The following is a 23,637-nucleotide window of genomic DNA, read 5'->3' on the forward strand; positions in this document are numbered from 1 at the left end:
AACCCCCACTCCCCACCCCGCCCCACCCCGCAGGGAGAGCTCAGCAAGGCCTGGCCCAGAGTCAAGTCATAGGGTCTTGGTTCAAGAACTGTCTATTTTCTTTTGAACTTGGGGAAGGGAGGGGCTTTTGTGCCCCTTCTTTGGTGCTCATGCTGAAGACCTGAGGTGTGGTGTGACTTGGTAGGAAAGAGTACAACAGCAATCCATGAGCAACACAAGGTCTGAGTGATCAGGTGAGACTTTATAGCACAGATGTCTAGATGTAAGGGCCCTGGCTGTCTAATTCTAGCAGCCAGAGCAGCATGGCTAAGCACTGTGTGGGCAGCAGGCCTGGGCCCAGCCTCTGCTTCACTATCCCAGGACCCTGGCTCTTCATCATAAAGTTGGACTGCTGGTTGCAAGATGGCTGCTGTAGCTCCATACATCACAGCCCCACCTAAATGTATTTAAAGTTGAAAGAGGCAGGGCACCAAGCTCTCCTTGCTTGCCTGTCATTTTCAGAGAGCAAGTCCCTTCCCAGAAGATGCCCAGCAGACTGTTACTGGGCAGTCTATCACAGGCCACACTGGTGGGGGCCGTGTGGCTCCAGGGCAGGCCTGGTCTCTGGAGCTAGGTGTGGATGGTGGGAAGTTTAGCTCACAGCATCATGTCTGAAGGGCGCGGTCCTTGCCAGGTGTTCAGGTGCCCCTCACCTGGGAACGGCTGGAGGGTGAGCTCACATCACTAGGATGCCTTGGACTTCCTGGAAGATGGGCGATGGAACGGACTTGAGTGGTTGTTGATGGGAGATGACTAGGTCACACCTGTTGCCACACTGACCGGCCTGGGGCCCAGATGCTGCCCTGGAGCACACAGGCAGCCTCTGTGGGCAGAGGTCAGGGCCGGGAGGGTGCTCAGTAGACAAGAGGACCCAGTGGGACTCAACCTCGGTGGCCTGGATCCTTGTACCACCACACAGCGTCCTCAGTCACAGGTGGCCCGTGTGGTTCTGAGCTGTCACTCGAGTGCTAGGACGCATCCTGGATGAAGCATCTTGGTCTTCGCCCTCTCCACCCCTCAGTCCATTTGCCCCCAGATCAAGTGCCCCCTAGTCTCTGCCTCGTTCACTCCCCAGAGCTGCCAAGATGAGCAATCTTCCCAAGACATATCTCTTGGCTTCCACACCCACCCGCGTTCCCTGAAGCCAGCGTGGACTCTGGCCCTGTGATGCCCCGGGGCAGCAGGGCAGTGGCGGCGAGGTCCTGCCCGTGAGGGGAGCTGGGGTCGGCGACTGCAGCCCTGGGAAAGAAGAGTTCACGCAGCAGAGTGCAACCCACGTAGTTTATAGAAGAGCAGAGCAGGCGGCGACCTGGCCGATCCGACCAGAACAGAACCTGGAGCACAACTGTGCAGCGCTGGGGCGTGCGACCCGCTGGACTCAGTCCCACTCCCCGTCGCCCTCAGGGTGCTCCTCGGGCAGCACCTCCAGGTCGTGGAAGTGGAAGTTGGCCATCATGTCCCGCACAGCCAGCATCAGTCTGTTCAGGCCCTGGTCACGGTGCAGACCCCCGGGCCCCCCGTCCTCCGGTCGCTCCCCCTGTGGAAACGAGACTCGTCTGAGCCAGGCCTCCAGGCCCAACACCCAGTCTCAGGCTGGCGCCCTGTGGGCTGACGCCACATACCTCCACAGTGTAGTTGGGCAGGAGTGAGCGGAAGAAGAGGGCGATGGTGTTTCCGTGGCTGATGGGGCTGAGCCTGCAGGAGGGAGTCAGGATGGTCAGAAAGGCCTGGTGGGCTGGGAGGGCAGCCCCCATGAAGGCTGGGGCCTGAGGGGGGAAGGGGATCTACAGCAGGGTTGGCCCTTTGGAACGAGGCTGGTTGAGCAGAGTACAAAGCGGGGCCACTGCAGCCAAGCCCCACTGCATCTTGAGAAAAGCTGTGTTTCCAAGCGTCCTTCCCTCCGAGTTGTACAGTGAGAGACGATGTTAGCAAGTGCATCTCGGGGGCCTCCTGCACTTTCTGGGCGCCTGGAGCCAGGATGGTCCCCAACTGTCCTTAGTGGGACCACACCCCACATGCCAGCTTGGTTTTGAGCCTTCTGATACTCATCATTAATAATTTTCATCTTAATCCACTGACAATTTAACTGTGGACTGTATTTATGAACGTGTACTCTAAGTTTTATACTTCAACGGAGGAAAAAAATACCTGGCTCTAGAAAATACCTCCACCTGAGCCCTGGACATGAGAAAGTCTGTCTGAGTCTCCTAGGCTGGGGACTGTGAGGTGGGCTCTGCGTGAAGTGAAGCACTTACTCACTCAGTGCTAAAGGCCATAAGGAAAGGGAAAAAAGCCTGTCTCCGACACGATTCTGGAGCAGCCTGGACAATTGGGCCTCGGGGCCTCCTTCCCAGCCTCTGGCTGTGCCGGATGCTTGTCCCTGGGGCCCTGCACGGGCTGAAGCTCCCACGGGAAACCAGCTGCTCCTCACAACCCAGGCTCACAGCTGTCTCCTCCAGGTTCTTACACCAGTTCTGATTACGTTTACTCCTGGATTCGATACCCATGTCCCACTGTATCCACCACCTGCTCCAGACCTGACAGAGAAACGCCCTTGGGTGGACAGATATGTGAAAACACACGGCCAGCAGAGGCTGACTCTTTTTTCTGAGACCCTCCGAGCCCCAGCACTGACCTCGGAGCAGTGCAAGCCTAGGAGCAAAGAAAGAAGTACCTCTCTGGTCTGACGTAGGAGTAGATGGTGTCCAGTGGGGGCAGAGGGTCGAAGCCCAACACAGACTGTGTGGTCACATCCTACGGAAAGGGACAAAGAGCATGGGCTGCTTTCAACTGATTCGACTCTGGACCAGACATTTCTGCTGAGAGTGGGCCGCACTCCCTGTCGGGGAAGTCTGGGGCGGGGGGCTTCCTCCACCAGGACACTCAGCCTGTCTGCTCTGAGGATCGGGGTGAACCCGGGACAAGCACATGTGTGGGAATCACAAGGCCTCCGCTCACAGGTGCTGTGACTCCCCCCAAATGTCAGGGCTGCTGGCTACAGGCCGTGGGCCCTGAGCCGCCGGGTCACCACTCTGTACCCCGTAAGATCACGGAAGCTGCAGGCACGGCTCTGCCTCTCAGGGGGCTCTGCATGGACCATGACCTGGGGGCAGAGCTGCTGGAGGGACAGAGCCTGCGGTCAGCCCTCTCCTTACCGGCGGCAGGGCGGCCACAGCCTCCTTGATCTCAGACAGGACCACATGCCGGTGGATGTTCCTGGGCGCCCGCTGGTACAGCACCTTGCGCCTGGGGCCGGGAGACGAGGGTGGCGCTGCAGGAGGCTGCAGCCCCACGAGAGAGGCCGGCCCTCCGCACTGCCTGCTCCCACGCCCCAGCTCACCTGCTCTCACATGCCTCCACGGCAGGGTCCCCGGCGTCCACCGCCTGTAGAACCTTGTGCACATTCTCCTCCAGCCAGCTCATGGTGGCCGGCTCCTTCCAGAGGAAGTGTGACCTCCCCAGGTACAGGCTCACCAGCTGGCTCAGGGCGGGCGGCTGGCTGTGGGCAGCGGGGACTGTGAGACCCTGTGGGCCAGCTCCATGGGCCCACTGGTGCTCTGGGGGTCCCAGGCTGTTGGCAACCCCGAGCAGAAGGAGGCTGCCCCGAGGGGGCTGCTGTCCCGGGATGCGGCTCCCAGGGCGGGGCACCCAGGCATTTCCTTCTGTGCAGCGAGCACCCTTACTAAGAACAAGTTCCCCAATGACAACATAAACACTCGGAGAAAGTGTGCACCTGTGGACACAGACCTGAGGACCTGCCTTGGTGTACTGACCAGCCTTGAGGTGCCTGGCTCCCGTCACAGGTTTTCCTTCATTTATTATGAGAAATTTTAAAAGGCAGCAGGTGGCAACACAGGCATCTGGACCACATGCACAGCTACAGCAACACTATGCTCGCCCAGCAGACACACTGCAGTGGCCCCAGGCTGACACCCAGGTGGTTGCTCCCCAGGCCCCAGGCACCTCCAGTCTGTACCTGATTTCGGCGTCGGGTCCGAAGAAGTGGTGCGTGGCCACGGTGGTGTCGGGGCGTACACTGCAGTACTCGAGCAGGGGCATGAGCACTGTGGGGGAGCAGGGCGGCACCCTGAGGGGCTGAGGCCGAGGAAACTCACCCAAGACTCCCGAGCACGTGTGCTGGACGCTGTCATCAGAGACCCTCCCCCAGCGCTCTCCCTGGGACAGGCAACCATACAGCTGCCCACCTGCCCTATGGGGCTTCCCCATGAAGCGGGTGACCTCCCTGTGCAGGGGTCTCAATGGGGCAAGGTCAGCTCCCCTCAGACCCAGCCAGGCAGCCCCATGCGTGGATGGAGCCAGATTGAGATGAGCAGGAGGCCCCGAGCAACCAGGCCACCCGCAGGCAGGCTCGTACCGGGGAGGGAGCCCCTTGGGAACTACACACAGAACAGGACCGCAGCGCCACCAGGGCCTGATGGGGCGGCGGGCCCTCTTCCCATCCACGCAGCCAGACTTCAGGGGCCCATGGAAACCGGCAGGTCATCAGAGAAAACCAGGGCAACCCTGACCCCGAGCTCCTCACCCAGTGAGAACGGGGTCCTCAGGACAAGGACAGATACCCTGCTTCCCGTCACACCCAGCCTAGTGCCCTCTCCCTGGAAGCGTACGCTTCAGGTGACAAGTTCTGCTAGAACTGTCAATATGTGAAGACGCCCTAAGCCCCGCAGATGCTCTGAGAGCACAGTTGGCTTTCAGGTGCATCATCGGGAGCTGGGCCAGCATGGGACCCACTCATGCCTAGAGCTGCAGGGCACACCCACCTCCGGGGAACATGGTGAGCGCCTGCTGGATCCGGACACAGGCCTCCTCCCTCGCGGAGCTCATCTCCTGCTCGGAGAGGTCTGCCTGTTGGCTCAGCAGGAAATAGGCCAGCGGCACAGAGAAGGCAAAGTTTGGGAGCTGGGACAGGTTCCGATGGGCCTACAAGGGGAAGGAGAAGTTTGGGGCTTCAAGATGATACTCACGGGCACATGGCTTGCACGGGCAAACTGTCCCTTCCTCTGTGCAGAAAGGCAAATAAAAGGACCCAGGTGTGGGGACAGAGGCAGGCCGGGTGAGTGAGGGAAGGCCAGATGCCCACCTTCCCAAGGCTCAGGGTCATCTGGGCAGTGGAATCGCCCCCCACCTCCACGGCTGCTGACGCCCGGCCCTCGCCACCCTGCCTACGGGCACAGGGCAGAACACACACGATGTAAGATGCTCTGGGAGGATGAAGCCACGGTCTCACCCCAAACATTCAGGGGCAGCCCCTGCAGCTATGTTCCTGTGACCTCAGGAACTTGTGTGAACTAGACCCCATGGGTGGGGATCCTCGCCCAACTACACCACAGACCCAGAGTTCAAAGGGATCCATGTATTTAGCCTTCAATTACACACCGGCGTGTGCTATGAGGAAGTTCAAAGAGCAGCAACGGCTGTCACCTCCTGCCTCTACCCACTCCTGACTGGAGGTGTCCCCCGAGACAGCACCACCCAACAGGAGCACACCATCAGTATACAGTTTCTAGCAGCAAATTAAAAGAAAACGGGTGAAATTGATGCTAATACCTTACATGCAACCTAGTGCACCTAACACAGCAACGCTTGCGTGTGAAGCCACCCTGAAGGCCATCAGTGGGGCTGCTGGTGTCCTCACTCCTGCCCAGTCTCAGACCCCTCTGGCACCAACGTGTCCAGGGGTCTATGGCCATCCCCTCCCCCAGGCCTCCTCTGCGCTTGCACTCACCTGTAAGCAGGTGGCGAGGCAGAGAGGCAGGAGCACTAGGGTCTGCCCCAGAGTCTCCCTGGAGGCCCACCCTGCCTGGCCTGTGCGCATACCCACCTCCCACTCTTCGAACAGGCGGATCAAGTATTCGTAGCTCCGCGCTCGTAAGGCCAGGTGGTCGATCAGCAGCAGCATGCACAGGGGGTCCTCGTCCGGCTCCAGGCTTCCAGGGGGAGGCAGCATGGTGAGCAGGGCAGGCAGAGGGAGACAAAACCCAGAGTGGGCCAGCGCGGACGCCCACGGGCTGCAGCCCCAGGCTGGGGAGCAGCGGCAGCCCTACCTGAGGATGAGCTTGCAGTACTCCAGCGCCGTGCGTGGGCAGCCCCGCTTCTCCAGGAAGCTCATCTGCTTGTAGAGGGCCAGGTAGAAGCTCCTAGACCCAAGACAGTTCCTCGTGAACGAGCGCGGCAGCAGGCCACACCGCACGTCGCTCGGCGCCTCGTCCGACGCCGCGTCCACCCTCTGCCCGCGGGCTGCGCTGGCGTATCCCGTGTGGCCTAATCAGCGCCAACATTCGCCAGGGTCCTGTCTGCAGAGAAGGTGACTCTGCTTGTTGTCTGCAGTCACATGTGGGAGCACGGACAGAAAACCAAGCTGATGTGTTAGTGGAGACCTCCATCTTCTTAGGCTTTCTCTTAAAAATAAATCTTGTTTAAGGGAAGAGACTTAACACCTCCAACTGTAATCACCATCTTCATTTATCCTCCAATTTCAACTGTCACCACTGCTCTGTTAATGCCTGCTAATGCCAGGAACGTCAGTGTTTTCAGCATCTCAAAGAACTAAAGAGTTTCACTGGAGAGAGCTCATATAATTAAATGCAAGAGAGAAAGTTCAGGACTGGCCCGGTGCCCTGGGGCCCAGCACAGCCCCCAGCTCAGGGGACCCAGCCCACGTGGGACACGACAGGAGGGTGGAGAGGGAGCCTGGGCTGTGGAGCCTGTCCACGTGTGCAGGGCCCTGAGGCGGAGGCCCAGGAGGGAGGCTGCGCTGCTGAGTGGGGGCTTCGGGGGAGGGGCATCTGCAGGAAGAGGGTCCCACATGCGTGTGTGACCAACCACCACACATGGACATGATGACTTCACTCGCAGTGCCAACATGCACGCCTGCCCATAGGCTTTCCAAAGGATCCTGAGTCCAGACACAAGAGGAAGTACAACTGCAGGTCCCATGTGGTGAAATGGCTGATGGTTTCCGTCCTATTGCGCACAAGTGTCAACCCCAGGCCAGCCGGTCCTGTCCATCCCTGGGCCCAGCCCTCCTGCATCCAAGCTTTAGACACAGTGAGATACCCGAGGATCACAGTGGTGCCCCCATAGACTGTCCAGCCCTCACGTCGTGACGCCTATGACCCCTGCAAGGGAACACAGAGGCCCACAAACCCCCGGGCGGTCGGCTCACCTGTTCTCAGGCCTGCGGTAGTCCAGCCGGCAGGTCCCACTGGTGAGGCTGAACAAGGGGTGGAAGGCACACTCCATGCTGTACAGCGCACGCTCTGCCGGCCAACACACAGCGGGCGTCAGTCACAAGGGAGTCGTGACTTGGCCACACCCCTCAAGAAACCCAGATGCCCCCAGGGGCCAACTCCCGGGAGCCAGGGTGGGAACCGGCTGGGAGAATGAATGAAGGGATGAAATGCTGACACAGGGCTCACACAGGTCAACCCTGAGGACATCGTGATAAATCAAAGAAGCCAGGCCGAGACACACAGGTCGAGATTCCATTCACAGGACAGTTCAAAGACAGAGGGCGGACTGGTGGTTGCTGGGGCGGGGGAGGGGAGGTGACGGCTGATGGTCAAGGTCCTTTGACACCCCATGGGAATGATCTAGTATCAGCAGGGGTGTGGCTAAACAGCTGTGTGTACACTAGGTCCATAAAGCTGTATTTAGAGAGCGTCCCCGCCTATATGCAGGCAGGTGCTGGCTGCTGGCCGGCCTTACCCACGAGGTCGCGTGCCGTCTCCTGGTCCTCCTGAAAGCGGCATGCGTCGCTGAGCTGCAGGAGCGAGTCCACATGGTAGGGGCTTGACTGGAGCAGGACCTATGGGGGAGGGGGGATGCGTGCTGACAAGATGACACCCAGGCAGGCCCCGGGCCTCCGGACGCCCCCAGGACCACACCAGGGTACCAACGCACCACAATGTTATTGGGCTCCATGGACTCGACGGCGGCCAGGAACTTGTGCTGCGTCTGTTGGTACTCCTCGCTGTGCTCAAAGGCGAAGACTGAGCGGCCTTTCCTGGATTCCAACAGCCGCATCGACAGACCTGGGGTGGGGGTTGCCCACATCAGGATGCCCAGAGCCGACTGCCCGTGGCTCAGGCCACACCTCCGACGCCCCTTCTACCCTTTCTCCCCCGAGAAAGGTGGACAACAGGGGGACATGCAGAGCCCGCCCCAACCCCCCAACCTGGTCAGCCCTGGACATGGTTTGCTTAAAGTCAGAATCCAGATGCCACCCCCAAGGCGACAGGGACTGCTAACTCATGACACCCTCTGCTCCTATGCTGACGCTGGGTGCCAGGTCCAGGGTCTGAGAAGCCTGACAACTTCATCTCTTTCGGCACCTTCGTGAGACCCGTCAGGGTCGGGGGATGCCCTTAGCCACAGTCTCTGACAAAGTCTACTCCAGCCCAACAGGACCCCGTGGCACTGTGTCCTCTGCCTGCACTCAGGGGCCGCTGTTGCGAGCGTGGGAGGGAAGGGCCAGGGGGACGAGGTGTCCACCAGGCCCTCACTGGGCACAAGGGGCCTCGCAGGGCACCCCAGGCCCCAGGGCACCCCCATCCGTCACGCCACACAGCCAAGCCCCCAGCAGGGCACTGCTCCACATCCAAACCTTTCTGCTCTGCAGCTGTTCTATGAATTCTGTACACTTGTGAGTTTGCAACCGAACACAGAACAGCACAGCTAAAGAATGAACTTACTGGTTCCTGTGCGGCAGGACCCACAGCACAAAGGGAGAAGGTGGAGCAAAGCGGATTACCACACGGCTGAGAAGACAGACGGTGGTGGGGTCTGAGCCCAGATGCTGGAGCCCCTGGGAGCACATGCACACACAGAGCCTGGCGGCCCCCCTCCCTCACCTGGTTTGGTGTACCGGGGCCACGTGCTCTTCGGGGTGGTCAGCCATGTACACTTGGGGTACACGCGCTGTCTCTGCCGCGGCCTGGGGAGAATGGACAGGGCATGGCTTTACTTCGGCAGGCAAGGACAGCATATAAACTGGACAACAGCCGTCAGGCTGCCAGATGGGACTGCAGACTGTGATCCGAGCAACCAAACCACACATGTAGAGGTAAGAAAAACAAGAAACTCAGGCTAGTGAAACAGCAGGAAAGGTAAAAAAAAAGCAGCACAAGGTGGAACCTAACGTGAAGATGACAAGGAGAGAGGGAGCCTGCAACGAGTTGCAGATGTGCTGGCCTCCGTGGTCGACGACCCGCTGAATAGGGTCCACCAACAAACCCCAGAGGGACGGGGCATCAGTGCCCAAACACCAGCACGCTTCTGGAGAGAGAAAACCAGCCACACAAACACCAGCATGAGTGGGCCGTGGCCCGGCTCCCTCCCCTAGCCCTCCCCCAATCTCTTAAAGGCCGGTGTTCTCTGCTGCGGTGTTCTCTGCTGCAGGCGCCAGGCCCTCCCCTCAGCCCTGGTTACACCAAAGGCTTTCTCCTCTATGACGGAACTGAGCAGCAGTGGCCTAGTGGACTCGCCTATATTTCTCTGTATAATTCTTTGATTATTTGAATTATTTCATCAAGAAAAAAAAATAAGTAAGAATCTGGATTGGGTGAGGAACGGGATGAAAAAGTATGGCCCTTCTTCCAACACAGAAGTAAAAATCTGGGACTTCCCTGGTGGTCCAGTGGTTCAGGATCCGCCTTCCCTTTCAAACGCAGGGGATGCGTCTGATCCCTGGTCGGGGAACTAAGATCCCACATGTTGCAGGACAACCAGGCCTGCATGTCACAACTGCTGAGCTTCCCCATTCTGGAGCCCATGGGCCACAACCAAAGATCCAGCATTTCACAACGAGGATCCTACATGCACAACTACGACCCAACGCGGCCAAATAAATTTTTTAAAATCCCACTTACTCCAAAAAAAAAAGTAAAAAACTACAGGAGAAAACACAACTCTTAAGAAAACAGCGGTCAAAACCTGGAGGAAACTGAAATGTGGGATGGTTCTGGGTGACTGGTAAGGTGTACAAAAAAGCATTAACCAGATGCTCAGAACTGTCCCGTCTAGGAATCCGAGGGAGGGTCCAACCCTGCAGGGGGCTGCCAGGCAGGAGAGGCTGCCCTGGGAGGTGGTGTGCCAAGCGGGGGGCAGACACCAGCGGCAGAGAAGGTGAGGCGCACAGGGCACCAGGAGGTTTCAAGATGGCCAGAGACGCGTGGGGCCTGGGGCCCAGGAGAAACCACAGCTTCTCAGGGGAGCCTATACACAGGACTTAAGTGTTCAAAGGAGTAAATGGGATAAAAAGTACAATTTACCACTGAAAACATAAATGCAGAGCTATTAAATACTAGTATACTAACAACTGTAATTTGCACAGAAATACAATCAGGCAAACATGTAAAGATGCGGTACAGAACGACCGGGCAGATGGCCAACAGAGGACGCAAGGAAGCAGGGTGGAAGGTCGAGCCCAGGGGAGCCCAGGTGAAAAAGACAACGTTTTGAGCTAAAAACGTTCTTCCTTAATACTCCAAAAAGGAAGACAAAGTCAGAGACCTCTGTGTCCTGAATAACTGAACACCAAAACCAAAATCAAATTATAAAGCAAACACAATGAGAAACTCAGTGGCTCAGATTCCGTGCTTCCACTGCAGGGGTCGTGGGTTCAATCCCTGGCTGGGGAACCAAGATCCCTCATGGTGAGCAACCAGGCCAAGAAAAACCAAACCAACAAATCTCAACACATAACTATTTTTCACCTTGTTATCAAAACAGTCTTTAAAGCCTCCCACGCCTCCCATGGATCCGAGCAGGAAGCCACATTCAACTCTAAAGAGGGCAGTGGGTGGCACCCCCACGCCAAGTGCCAGCAGGGGCTACAGTCAAATACACCCCAGCACCTGTGCCCTGTTATACGGTGCCCAGAGCTCAGCCATGCAAACCAGGCACGTGAAAGACAGCAGGACCCGCGGGCCCAGGATGCACAGCAGACAGCCGGCCTGGAGCTGCTGGAGTAAGCGGCTGTTTTTCACAGAAGCATTGAGTCCTACAGTCAGAAACATGCACTTGAAAACATAAAGCCTAGGGTGCTCAGGGCTGGTACGCTGGGATGACCCACGGGGATGGGATGGGGAGGGAGATGGGAGGGGAGCTCAGGATGGGGAACACATGTACACCCATGGCTGATTCATGTCAGTGTATGGCAAAAACCACTACAATACTGTAAAGTAATTAGCCTCCAATTAAAATAAGTTCTTTTAAAAAAGAAAAAAAAAAAAAGAAAAGATAAAGCCTGGGCTGAGGGAAAATTCCCTCAGTTGGGGCTGGGCCTGCAAGGGAGCACAGGGCAGAACAGCCCCTCCCACAGAGCCTGGGATCACAGTGCTCTGGGCACTCCCATGGCCTTGAAAACACGGCCGTGGCCACAGAACCCACTTCACAAAGATCAGACTTCTGTCAGAACCCGAACTCCAGGTTAGAGTTGCTCTCGACTGCAAAGCAAAAATGCACCTGGCTGAGATTTCAAGGCTGTGTAAAATTAGGACCCTGGTGGGCAGCAGCAGTGAGGGATGGAGCCCGGCTCCGACCGGCAAGGCCGCAGGACTTCTCCCCAGTTCCCCTCAGGCCCTGGGACTCCGCTGGTCACTGTGGCTCTAAAGCCCCTCCCCGCCCCCTTCAGTGAGAACACAGCGGTGGCCTTACCTCTGCTCCCCGAGAACAGCTCTGGCACCAAAATATCTTTTCAGCTCTGTGTCTGGATTCAAGTGTCTAGAGAATTGAAAATTTTAGAGAGAAAAATGAAGATGAGCGCTCTGACAACAATCCTGGGAATGTTAGAAAGTCACATGAGAACCCAACAGGGAAAATCGCTCTCCTGCCTGCTGACGTTCTCTGCAACCACATAGCCTGTGGCCACGCTGGCCACCACTCGCTGGGCATGAAATCGAGGGGTCTTCCCTGCCTTAGGAAGGAAGGAGGCCACGGTCGGTGGTAGGGACAGGAGCAGAGGAGGTCATACACTCGGAATATTCCCAGGCACATAGAGCTAGAGAAAGGTCCTGCTGGGTCAGCACCGCCCATGCCCACTGCTTCCCCGCGCGGCCGCACCTGTGCTCCACATACAGGACATGCTTCTTCGTGCTCAGGGGGGGCGGGCCCGGGCGGCTGGCACCGCTGGCATCCTCGATCCTCTCCAGGATGCGGTCAATGTCCTCCAGGCCATTCTGCTGAGAGTCCCAAATGACACACACACCAACGGAGCATCAGTGGCAAAATCTACTTTCACTAAAAGCAAGTATTATATCGTGTCTCCTTCCTGAAAGACAGTCCACTCTGAACACTATGTACTGCAGGAATAGCGAGGAAAAAGGAGAGGTGTGTCGTAAGATGGGCAGTCAGAACCACGGACCGGGAAGGGACTCAGCGTCTGCACTGTTTCAGATGTTTGCCAGAAAACGGACAGCACAGACGGCTCCAAGCCTCTGGGATCTAAGTGAACAAGTTTGCTCATTTCCCCAATCTCTGAATAGTCAACAAAATATCAAGTAACACTGGCCTGTTTTCAACACCACCTCAAGAAACAGAAAAGAACAGAGAGGAAATCTGCCAGCTGTACATACCGAGGTTTCTCCTGCGTTTTTCTTATTTTTCTGTTTTCTTTTCTTCTTGCGGAGTTTGCTACAGGTATTGGACTAACAAAAGAAGCACATTTCATTCAATGGTGAGAGGCGAGGACATCTTAAACCCAAGAACTAGCTGGGGGGAGGGGCAGTCAGCTGAGGGGAAGATGGCAGCAGCCTGCCTTCTGAATCCCCTAGGAACACACCCACTTCTCTCCAGCAGCTGACCCTCCTCCAGTCTCCCTGACTCCGGTCTCACCCTGCCTTTCTTAGGTGTCCCTGACAACTCATGGGCTCTGGACCATACACCCGCCTGCCCTCTGCTGCTGTGCCTCACCGAGTCAGCCACTCCCCACCTCGGTCAGCAGGCCCCTCCCACTTGCAAGGCCCCCTGCCTCAAGATCTCTCGTGCCTTCACCTGGCCACCTCCTTCCATCAGTGCGAAGGTCCTCAAGGAAGCCCCCCAACACCCCAAGACCAGTGGTGCCCAGCTGCACCAGAGGTCCCTGGAGGGCACAGATGGGCCTGCAGTCAGCACTTACCAGGTGAATGATGAGGGGCCTCCTATGGGGACCCCTTCTCGTCCAACCCTAACCTAGCCTATGTGTCTCTTCAAGGAGCATCCACCCAGTGGCAAACAACACACCCAGAAAGTGGGAGGCAGGCCCTGTGCCAGGAAGACGTGCCTAGAGGCCCCTACTTGTGGCCCTTCCCCGGCCACCACAAGTCTCGAGAAGTCCATGCGAGTCTGATCATGGCTCCCAAGGCAATCCAGGGAGCCAGGCAAGTCACAGAGCACAGCAGCGGGATGGAAGGTGGGCCGCACCTGTTCTGAGGGAACCGCTGTGTCTGCCGCATTGCCGCCCCTGGTGGACTCTGAATGCCCGCTCTGGGCCCTCCTCTTGTTCCCTGACACCACAGCATCCACAAGCAGACAGTCTGTCCTCTCCCCATTCACCCCGGGTGCCTCGTCCAGGTCCTCGATGTTTATCTGGAAACATAGATGGGGAAGCAAGGGCATTAGGGCTGCATCCTAGTCACCAATTACAAAGGTGAATCTGAGACACACGTGTCTTGGGGTGGTGGGTGCATGTCAGGTCACTGAAGTGGCAAAGGGGAGGACCATGAACATCACCTGTTTAGGGTCCCCAGGGAACGCAAGGGCGCCATGAGGCCACATCATCTGTGCTGAGCAGTGACAAGTGCTCCCCCTCAAGCACCACTCCAGAGCGACGGTTTGCAAACATACTTGCTCAGCTAATGCCTCACTGCTCCCTTTTCCTGCCTGGACTCCAGCTAGCTGGTCTACACCGGCAGATAGGACCAGCGCTGGGGAGAAGGTGGGCGACACGCACGAGTTAAGGATGGGACCTCAGTTGGTGGTGAACAGGGATAAGCCACACACACGCATGCACGCAAACCTCAGGGACCCAAATCTGGATGGATGGTAGGTCCCAGAAGACACACATCCTCGCGCTCGAGAGGGGCGGGGGACAAGTCATGGGACAAGTTCTGGCCCTCTGGCCAGTAAACGAACCAGCAAGCCAGAGGCAACGCAGCAGCAACCACCAGGCTCCACGAGCCAGATCTGAGGGCCCCACGCTGCTTTGCTGAGGTCCAAAAGTAGAGAAATGAAACCACATTTGATTCAGAACATCCAAAAAACATAAAGCTCAAAAAATAAAAAATAAAATCCACTCTAACCCCAGAGCCCTAAGATGATTTCAAAACAAAACTGGGACAACGTCCTCAGCGACCGCGCACTGCCTGCTCCCGCAGGCCCAGGCTCCCACAGAAGGTCTCAGGGAGGGACATACGCCTGTATGGGTGCCCTGGTTTCCTGTCTTCAGCAGTAGAGGTTCCCATGGGGCAGGGACAAAGCATGAGGCTGTGTGATGGCTTGCCGGTCCCTCAAATTCACAGCTCTTCTGTAACGACTGGAAACGGGGAGCGGCAGGGGCGGGGGGCTGCTCCCCACACCAGCGCCACAAAGGGAGGAAGTACAGGCAGGGTCTTGTGATGTTTCTTCTCTGTGGCGGGGGTCCTGGAGGAACGGCCCGCACACTTTGTCTAGGATTCTGCACCTCCGGGAAGTTAGGGACTGGTTCTCTTTTAAGTCCTGCTCACTTCCTTCAAACAAACTCTCATTTTTGAGCCCCCTTTGGAAGCTCTGAGAAAGTTTTGAGAAATTTCAATTAATAACAAGCATGCCAAGATCAACTTCCCCGGAAAGAAAACCTCTGTCTGTGCACGCAGGACGCAAGGGCTCTGCACATCGGCAGCTTCACTGCTACCCACACTGGCTGGTGCTGTCCAGCACCCTGACGTGTTCGACTCGCCATCCAGGAGCCTCCAGGTCGGTCATCAGCTTCAAGGTCCCAAATGGATGCCAACTTCCAGAGGCTCTTGTCCACTGCCGGTGTGCACTCTGGGATCCACAGTAAGACAGGGCGCAAAGCACACTAATAGTGAGGATGCAGGAGGGGCTGGATCTCTGTTGGAGGTAGGAAGCTTTTTACTAAAACTCTTGAAATGAATGTACAGGACAAGTTTTGGAGGAGGTGTGTGACCCAAACTCTGGTCGAAAGACAAGGCCCTTCCATGACCCCAGAAACACGGGCCACGGCTCAGGCGGCCGAGTCCTAGGCTTTTCACCACTATGACTTTGACTGTCCCAGCACGCTGCACCCACAGGCCAGTGTCTTCTTGTGTCTAGTCCCACAGTGTACGGCTTCTGAGGGTCGTCTCATTCTTTTTCTAAAAGATTTACTTTTGGCTGCGCCGGCTCATCATTGCTGCATGTGGGCTTTCTCTACTTATGGTGCTTGAGCTTCTCATTGCTGGGGCTTCTCTTGTTGTGGAGAATGGGCTCCACAGCGAGTGAGCTTCTGCAGTTGTGGTACCCGGGCTTACATGGCCCTTGGCCTGTGGCATCTTCCTAGACCAGGAAGCGAACCCATGTCCTCATGCTCAATGCACAAAGAACTTCATGACAACATTCACAGAAAGGAAAATAAAAGAATATCAAAACCCCATTAGGTAAATAAATAGTAAGAAGAGGCAAACAGTCAATTGCTTTTAAGAGAAATTTTAACACTAAAAAACATTGTGTACTTACCCTAATATGTACCATATCCAGCACTCCTCACTCTGCCACATACATCCACATTACCAGTTGGTATCATTTACCCTCAAAATGAAGTTTCCTTTAACATTTCTTTTAGTGTAGGCCTTATGGCAATCATTTTTCTCAGCTTTTGTGCTTATGAAAATATTTTTATTTCACAATCATTTGTGATAAACATTTCACTGGACATAGAATGCACTTTAAGGATGCTGACCCACTCTGAGCCAGAGTGGGTCAGTAATTGCTTTCCTATAGACAACCTGTCTCTTACCTCCAGCGTCTTTTATGACTTTTCTTCACCATGGGTTTTCAGCAATTATGATTTAAACTGTTGCTAAATTGTATCCCACTTGGAGTCTGTTGAACATTTTGGATCTATGGGGCTTTCTTCTGTGTCAAATTTGAGGCTTTATACCACAATTTCATTGATGGCTTTTTCTGCAGAACCCCTCCCGTTCTGCTCCTCCAATTACAGACATTAAACAACCTGATACTGCTCTACAAAGTACTAATTTTTCCCACCACGTTCCCCCTTTCTGGATCGTTGGATGGCCTTTTTTGCCCTTAGTTCAAGATCACTGATCTTTTCTTCTCAATTATCTAATCTGCTACTCAGACCATTGAGTTATTCATTCCAGATAGTAAATATTTTCCCATCTGGAATTTGCCCTTTTATAGTTTTTACTTCTATAATGAGATTCTCTATTTTTTCCCTCATTATGTTCATGATTTCCTTTATTTATTTATTTTTATTCATGATTTCCTTTAAATCCTTGAACATATTTATATCTTGTCTTAGGCTTGTATATGATTTTACCATCTGTCATCAGCATGTGTGTTTCTACTGAATGCTTTTTCTCCTGATTACAAATCACATCTTCCTGCTTCTTCATGTGTTTGTAATTTTTTAGTGGGCACTGATTGTCATGATTTGACACTGCCGAATGACTGGATTTTGTAGTTTTCTTTAACAGAGTGTTGATATTTATTTAGGCAGGCAGTAAGTTTACTTGCAGATTAGCACAATTTCTCCAAACTTTATCTTTAGGCTACCTTAGGACGGGCATAGGGCATTCTTCACCGGAGGGTGACTGCCTTACTCCTACGGCAAGGCCTTTCGGAGGCCTCCACTCATCACCAGGCTTCTCTATGCGGCCTCTCTGCTCTGGTTGGTCAGAGCTGAATGTCTTCCCAAGCCCATGAACTCAAGTGGTGGTCAATCTCTGGTGTTGTCCCTCCTCCACTGGCTGTTCTATGCCCAAACAGCCAGGTATCGAGCCCAAGACTCCAAGCAGGCTTCTAGAACTCCCTCTTTCCAGCTCCCTCTCCCTTAACTCAAGCCACCTCTGCAGACCCCAAATCTAGTCTACCCCTCACCCCCCGACTCACCGAGAGCACCGTGGTCTGCTGGGACAGCCTCCCTGTGCTAATCTCTGGACAGTGTCTCCAAGCAGAAAGCTGGCACAGGGGACTTGGGGACCTGAGACCTGCAACGTTTGTTGTCTAATGTCTGAACACGATTAGTTCAGTATTCTGCTGGTCCTACAGTTGTTTAGGGCAAGAGGGCTACTTCAGTACCTGTTATTCTGCCAGGGCTCAAGTAGAAACCTTACTTTTGTTTCTATTAATGCACTGCTTGGTTTACTGAGAGATTATTTTTGGCTCTACAAAAATAAGCCTTTTGGGGAATTCCTGGCAGTCCAGTGGTTAGGGTTCTGTGCTTTCACTGCAGGGGCCTGAGTTTGATCACTGATCAGGGAACTAAGATCCTGCAGGTTGAAAAAACAAAAAGGCTTTTATTTTAGTTATTTTTCCCATTTAAAGAGAGAAAACATTAAACCTCTGCGATACTGACAGAGTACCCCTATGGTGTGTAGTTAATGAGTACAAAGCCTCATCTACTGTCTACTGTAGGCAGACACTGGCATCAGTGAGGCCATCTCTGCTAAGGTTTTCTCACAAACTTGAGGATAAAACAATTGATGTGACATGACGTTAACACGAAGAATCTTAGAAAACTATGGTAATCCTCATCCAAATGTGCCCTTGACCAGTGAAAACAGCTATTGAGGTTCTAACGCCACCTGATATTAAACGCATTTGTGAATATGAAGCCAGGCATTTTGCTCCTGAACTGGACATCAAAGACGAAGATGACACATATTGGCAAGTCGGCAGTCACTGAACAACGTCAAGTTCTTACTCCACTCAAACAATAGCAACCTGAACAATGAAGCTTATTTTGAAAGCAGTTTGTTTTTATTTAATTACATAATTTTAGATTTCCTTTAAAATTGAGGTTTCTTTCAGAGACTGGTTACTGCATTGTACATGAAAACAGAGAGACAGACTCATGCAATTCTCTGGAACAAAATGGTCTTCTTGCTAAAACTTTTCAATGATATAGAGTAAAACTTGACAGTTTTCAAAAGTTTCTGTAGTTTTAATCAAATTGTCAAAGTGGTTCCTGACCCCAAAACACTAGTGAGTTCTATTTCACAACACTATGTAACAGTTGTGCAGTACGTTATGCTGCAAAATTCAAACTATGCCCTCAAAACAGGCATGTTTATCATATACATTATATTTCAATAAAATGGATTTTCAAAAACCACTCGGAATGAGGTAGGACAGATGATTTCTAATCTAAGGCCAAGGAAACTCACCCAAGAGCCAGAAAAGAGGACAGCCCCAGTCACAGACACCCTAGAGATCTTCCCACTCGCAGGGATGGTGGGGGAACCACTTAAGTCCTATTACACCCTTTCTTGGTTGTTAACATCATTTAATACCAACATCTGCTGAGTGCTGTGTGCCTGGCATGGAGTTCACTGATCCCCTGTGACAATCCCATGGGGCAGGAAGCAGGGGAGCTGACACATATGTTCACATATGTTACGAATGCCATCTGAGTTCCCACAGGTAAGGACAGGTGGAGCCATGATGCAAATCTGGGTCCTTCTGACTGCAAAGTTAGGTGCAGGCTCTCACAGGCTGGCCTCAGAGAACCTCCCTGCACACCCACGGGGGCAGATGCCACTCCAGGGGTGGGGACACACGGGGGAACAATGAAGTCTCCATTCTCACAAGGCAGAGGGAGGCAAGCAGCACAAGATAAAAAGAACATGGAGGTAACTTGGCTGGTTTCCTCTGTGATAAACCTCCATGGGAAAAGGACAAAGACCAGAAGAACGGGCACGGGAGTGGGAGGGGGGTGTAATTTTAAATTGGGAAGGATGAGCAAGATTCAGAAGGCAACATCTGAGCAAAGCCTGAGAAGTGAGCGATGGGGGAACAGAGGGGGAACAGCATCCCCAGGCAGAGGGGATAGCAGGAGATCTGTGTTTCTGGCCTGTGGCTCCAGCAGATGAGCAACATGACCCAGGCCCTCGGGGGCTATAAGGAAGCAGGGTTGACAGCAGACATGGACCTGACAGGATCCCTGTGGCTACTGCGTCCAGACAGGCTGCAGAGGACAAGAGGGTGAGCAGGAGTGGTCAGAATGATTCAGGCGGAGGCGATGGCCACCCCACAGGCGCTGCGCCTGGAGCCGTCCAGGCCTTACCAGGCTCTGCATGTGGTGTGTGAGAGAGAAAGGTCATGGGTGCTTCCAGGCTGCTGGCCTTAGTGACAGGAGAGTGGAGCTCCCTCAACAGTCAGGGAGGGCTGGAGAAGGCAGAAGGCAGCTGAAGCTTGGACACACCATGTCTGAGATGTCTGCAGAACATCTAAAGGGGACGATGGGAGGTGAGGTGTGAATCCAGAGACCACGATGGAGGTCTGTGCCGGCCACATCAGTGTCCTACCGGAAAGCACAAGGGAACACACACAGCACAGACAGACAGGTGCAGCCACTGGTCCCCTGACCTGAGTTCATGGGGCTCCACATAAGCATCCTTTCCCTCTGTTCACACAGAGAAGAACCTGCCTTTTCCCCCATTTATCCCACATACCCTGCCCTACTGTCCATCTTTCCATTCTACTTTCCATTCTTCTTCAGAAGGGACACTAACTATGCCTCAGAGACAAATACCAGGGCATGGTTAAGAGTACAACTGTAAGTCATCAAGCCTGGATTTACACAGTGGGTGTCACTTACTACCTCATTTGTACAATGGGGACAACATGACCTGGGCAAACAGTAAGGCACACAACATCACACGAGTGCCTGGGATGTGTGAATGTTCTCCAAATAACTTATTATTGTTTGACTTAAAAAAAAAAAAAAAAGACTAAACCTGGAGGATGTCAGAATAAGGAGAAATTACCCTGACAGAAGATCCGTGAAAATGGCCAACTCCAGCAAAACCCATTTCAGACTGTGAACAAGTGGGATGGAAAGAAGCCCTGAGGGTTTTGGGACAAGTCAAAAGTAACTGCAAAATTTAGGGATAAATGATTTGATGAGAGCCTTGGGGTAAAACAACCAGATGTGGCTGTATGTGGGGAGCCAGGGAAGCTTGGTAGGGGGAACATGAAGGTTACTTATAACACACTGTTTTTGCATGTGTTGGAAATGTTCCATAATAAAAAGTTACAAAGAAAGAAATGACAAGAAACAAGGGTGTGGGGAGGCTCAGAAGAGGTGGACAGAGAATCCAGAGATTTTGAAGACAGATTTCATGCCACCCCCAGCAGAAACTGGAGTGAGGCTTTCTCACCTTAGAGAGACATGGACAACCATTAAACCAAACTTCCTGTGTGGGACGGGCGGCCTACACTCCCCATTGTCTTAGGATGGGTCCTAACGTGCCACCTTCCTGTGAAGTTGGGAGCCAGACCAAGAGAGAGGTGTTTTCTCCCAGATCTTCAGACCTACTGCTACTCCTCCAATCGCTAGGCAGTAGTGTGGAGCCCCAGGTGTGTGCTGGGCACAGGAAGCAGACATGCTACCTGCTACACAGGGGAGTCGGAGGAGCCAGAACCAGCACATGCAAAATTACAGACCCAGTTGGGTTTTCCCTGGCAGTCCAGTGGTTAGGATTCTAAGCTCTCAGTGCCAAGTGCCCAGGTTCACTCCTGGTCAGGGAACTAAGATATCACTAGCCACGCAGCCAAAAGAAAAAAAATAAAATTACAGTCTGAAGCCAGAGCTTTGGAGAACCCAGGGTGGGGGCGTTATTTCTCGGTGCCTGGCACCTGCTGTGGGAGATGAAGCGACGAGCAAGGGAGAGGCACAGAGTACTGGGTTGTGAGAACATTTGCGAAGGCCCTGCGACGGCACCGCGGAGGAGATACTTAACCCTGAAATCAGAGTTGGAGCCCCGAGTCTATGGGAGTGATGCCCCGCCCACCACACCGCGGTCCCGCCCCCATGACAGGCCCTGCCCACCCCGCGGCAGCCTGGACCCTACTTACCCCGCCCCTGAACGCTATGGCCCCTCCCCTCACCGCGGCACAAACCCAACGTAGCTCCACCCCCTGGCCTCAGGTCACCGCCCACTTCTTTCGCCCCGCCCTCCCCACTGCAGCCCAGACCCTCTTCGCCCCGCCCCGTGACGTCACTGGCCCGCCTCGCACACCGCCCCCACCTGCTGCCCCCACCCCAGGTAGCCCCACGTCTCACCAGCTCGAACCGGTTGTTGACTCGGACTCCCTCCTTCCCTGCGCCCCGGGGGCGCCGGCCACCTGGACCCCGCTTTGGGCATTCTTCTTCCACATCATCGTCATCATGAAGGACAAACTGCAGGGCGCCAGGCCCGAGGGGCTCCTGGCCGCGCTGTTCCCCTCTCAGCCTCCGGAGGGCCCGGCGCGACATAGGACCCAACAGCCGCTGACGTCTGGAGACAGGCAGAAGGAAGAGCAGAAAAGAGAGCAGCTGGCGCGCCTGCGCATTTAAGGCGCGGTGGCGCGAGGCTGGCGTGTCGCGTCTGCGCGCTGCTGCCTTGCGGAACTTCCTCTCTGTTGTCGATAGTATTAGAAAAGGCTCTGACACTTCCGGGAGAGTTCTCGCGCGACTTGGGAGCCACACGGGCTCGTGTCTCTGGGTCTTCTGGGCGGGGTGGGGCTCCGAGCCTCCAGCCCGCAGTGTGGGTCGGCTGGGTCCAGGCAACACCTGGGGTAGGCGGGGCCATCCCGTGCCGGCCGCCTATGAGGCTGCCCGCGAGACCGTTCTGTCCTCCTTAAAAGTAGGCGTCTCCAAGCTGAGGAGCTTCCCAAAGTTGCGGACTGGACATGCTGAAGATGAAGGTCCTTTGGACAGGTCCTTTGGACTCCCCTCCCTGGACAGGCTGAAACCGACCCTTAGGGTTCGCCCTAGGAATTTGCCCTTGTCGTCATTAGTGAGTCCCCGGTGATTCTTCCGCATATCTGGATGGGGGAATCCGTGATCTAATGTGGAGGCTCGCCACTCTGGCCGTGTGTCATAACCTCCCAGGGCGGGCGTGGAGTGGGGGCGGTTTACAGTGAAGGTCGACGCCTCCCCTAGAAATACCGACGTGAGATCTTCAGGGGACTAGAACGTGCAAGCAGATTTGAGAAACCCTGCCCTGCAGAGCTCCAAACGCGAGGGCAAGATAATCTTGATCTGCGTGGAAATGGGCCCTCCCTCCCTGACGGAGGAGAGCAAAGGGCCACGGTCAGTCGGACGACTCTGACTGCGGCACCAGGCCGATCCCTGTACTGAGTTCTTACGTCGCCCTAGAAGGTCGATATCCATCCGTTTATAGGTAAGGGAACTGGCCCACGTAGAACGTAGGTCTTTCTTCCTTCTTGCCTGCGGTTCCAAAGCTCAGATGAGGAAGACTGCTGGCGAGGACCCAGAGGGAGGCAGGGGTGTGTGCCAGTGCCCACACCGCTGGTCGGATAGCCATGCTAGTCCCTGGGACCTGGGGCTCCTTCACCGTGGCTGGCACGTGGCTGCTGCCTCAACCCCCACCCCGGCCCCAATCCAGCCACTAAGAGTTAAGTTCACACACAGTACCTCCAGGCCACCCTCCTGTGCAGGGCTAGGCTAGTCCCAGATGTGACTAGCTTATGCAGGCTTGTCATCTCACCTGTGGATGGAAACGTGGGGGTGTCACCTAAAGCTGCTTCCTGCTCTGCTGTCCCTAAGTCCCTAAGACTGCCCAGGAACTGTGAGGGGTGCCCTCCCTGAACAGGAAACTCTGGGCCTGAGTCTCTCCCAGTATTCCCAAAGGCCTGGCCTGAGCTGGAAGCTTGGTTGTGAACAGTTCTAGAGCAAGCACCCTCCCTGTCAGGAGGTACATTAGGTGAGCGGAGGTGGGGCAGGTTTGCTGGGTGGACACTACAGCTTGCTTCCCCTGGGTTCAGCAGGAGGCGAACCCATAGCAGCCAGGCTGTAGGAGCACTGGGAACCCTAGACCCTCCCTCCTGACCTCACCTTGGAGCCATATGGGCCCTCCTGGCTTAGCCCAGCTGTCCCAAGGTGGCTTTCATTTCACGGTATCCCTGTGAGGATTAGAACCCAAGTCTCTCCTTATTGGGAGCATGGACCTGCATGTGTCCCCTGCCTGCTTCCTCACCTGCAGGATTATCTGCCCTTGGGGATGTTATTGCCCTTGGAGGTGCTTTCTCCTTGTTGGCTGTGTGACTGGGCGCAATTCCTTACCGTCTCTGTGCCAGTTCTCTCAATCTAAAATGGGAATAATACTCCCTGCACAGGAAGTGCTTAGAACAAGTCTGGGAACTGGATGTTGTTCCTGGTTGCTCTCTCTGTGTCACTCAGTGTCCCTAGATCCCAGCTGGGGAAAGAAAGCAGTTCACCGGAAGGCCCGACTGCTGCACGTTCTGTCCCTTGGGGTCTCCTCAGGCCTTAGAGCCTGGCATCCAGCAGGCCTGGCTGTGCATCTTGTTCAGTTCCCTCACCTCTTTGAGCCTCAGCTTCCTCATCTGTAAGATGGGGTGACCACAGAA

At 54.8% G+C, this 23,637-nt stretch overlaps 1 protein-coding gene and 1 long non-coding RNA gene across 3 annotated transcripts; both read right to left on the bottom strand.

Annotated features, from left to right (window-relative positions):
- Positions 1-222: 222 nt before the first annotated feature.
- Positions 223-21,734, bottom strand: TCF25 (transcription factor 25). 2 transcript variants are annotated; one of them, XM_027513758.1, is made up of 18 exons: positions 21,329-21,734; positions 13,462-13,626; positions 12,636-12,707; positions 12,124-12,239; positions 11,719-11,784; positions 8,913-8,995; positions 7,963-8,093; positions 7,768-7,867; positions 7,226-7,319; positions 6,105-6,197; positions 5,882-5,987; positions 4,821-4,980; positions 4,016-4,103; positions 3,380-3,538; positions 3,195-3,285; positions 2,714-2,793; positions 1,662-1,734; positions 223-1,576 (listed from the first exon to the last, which is right to left on the bottom strand). In XM_027513758.1, exons 1-18 carry the CDS (start codon positions 21,518-21,520, stop codon positions 1,418-1,420), a joined length of 2,028 nt encoding a protein of 675 aa, XP_027369559.1. In that variant the 5' UTR covers positions 21,521-21,734; the 3' UTR covers positions 223-1,417. The 2 variants fall into 2 exon arrangements, with proteins under 2 accessions (XP_027369559.1, XP_027369558.1); XM_027513757.1 differs by having other exon boundaries at positions 12,124-12,242.
- LOC113875411 lies at positions 18,000-21,071 on the bottom strand. The gene is made up of 2 exons (XR_003506242.1): positions 19,328-21,071; positions 18,000-19,228 (listed from the first exon to the last, which is right to left on the bottom strand). It is a non-coding gene; the product is annotated as an uncharacterized LOC113875411 (long non-coding RNA).
- Positions 21,735-23,637: the final 1,903 nt, after the last annotated feature.

This window comes from Bos indicus x Bos taurus, chromosome 18 (genome assembly GCF_003369695.1).
Source record: "Bos indicus x Bos taurus breed Angus x Brahman F1 hybrid chromosome 18, Bos_hybrid_MaternalHap_v2.0, whole genome shotgun sequence".
NCBI lineage: Eukaryota > Metazoa > Chordata > Mammalia > Artiodactyla > Bovidae > Bos > Bos indicus x Bos taurus.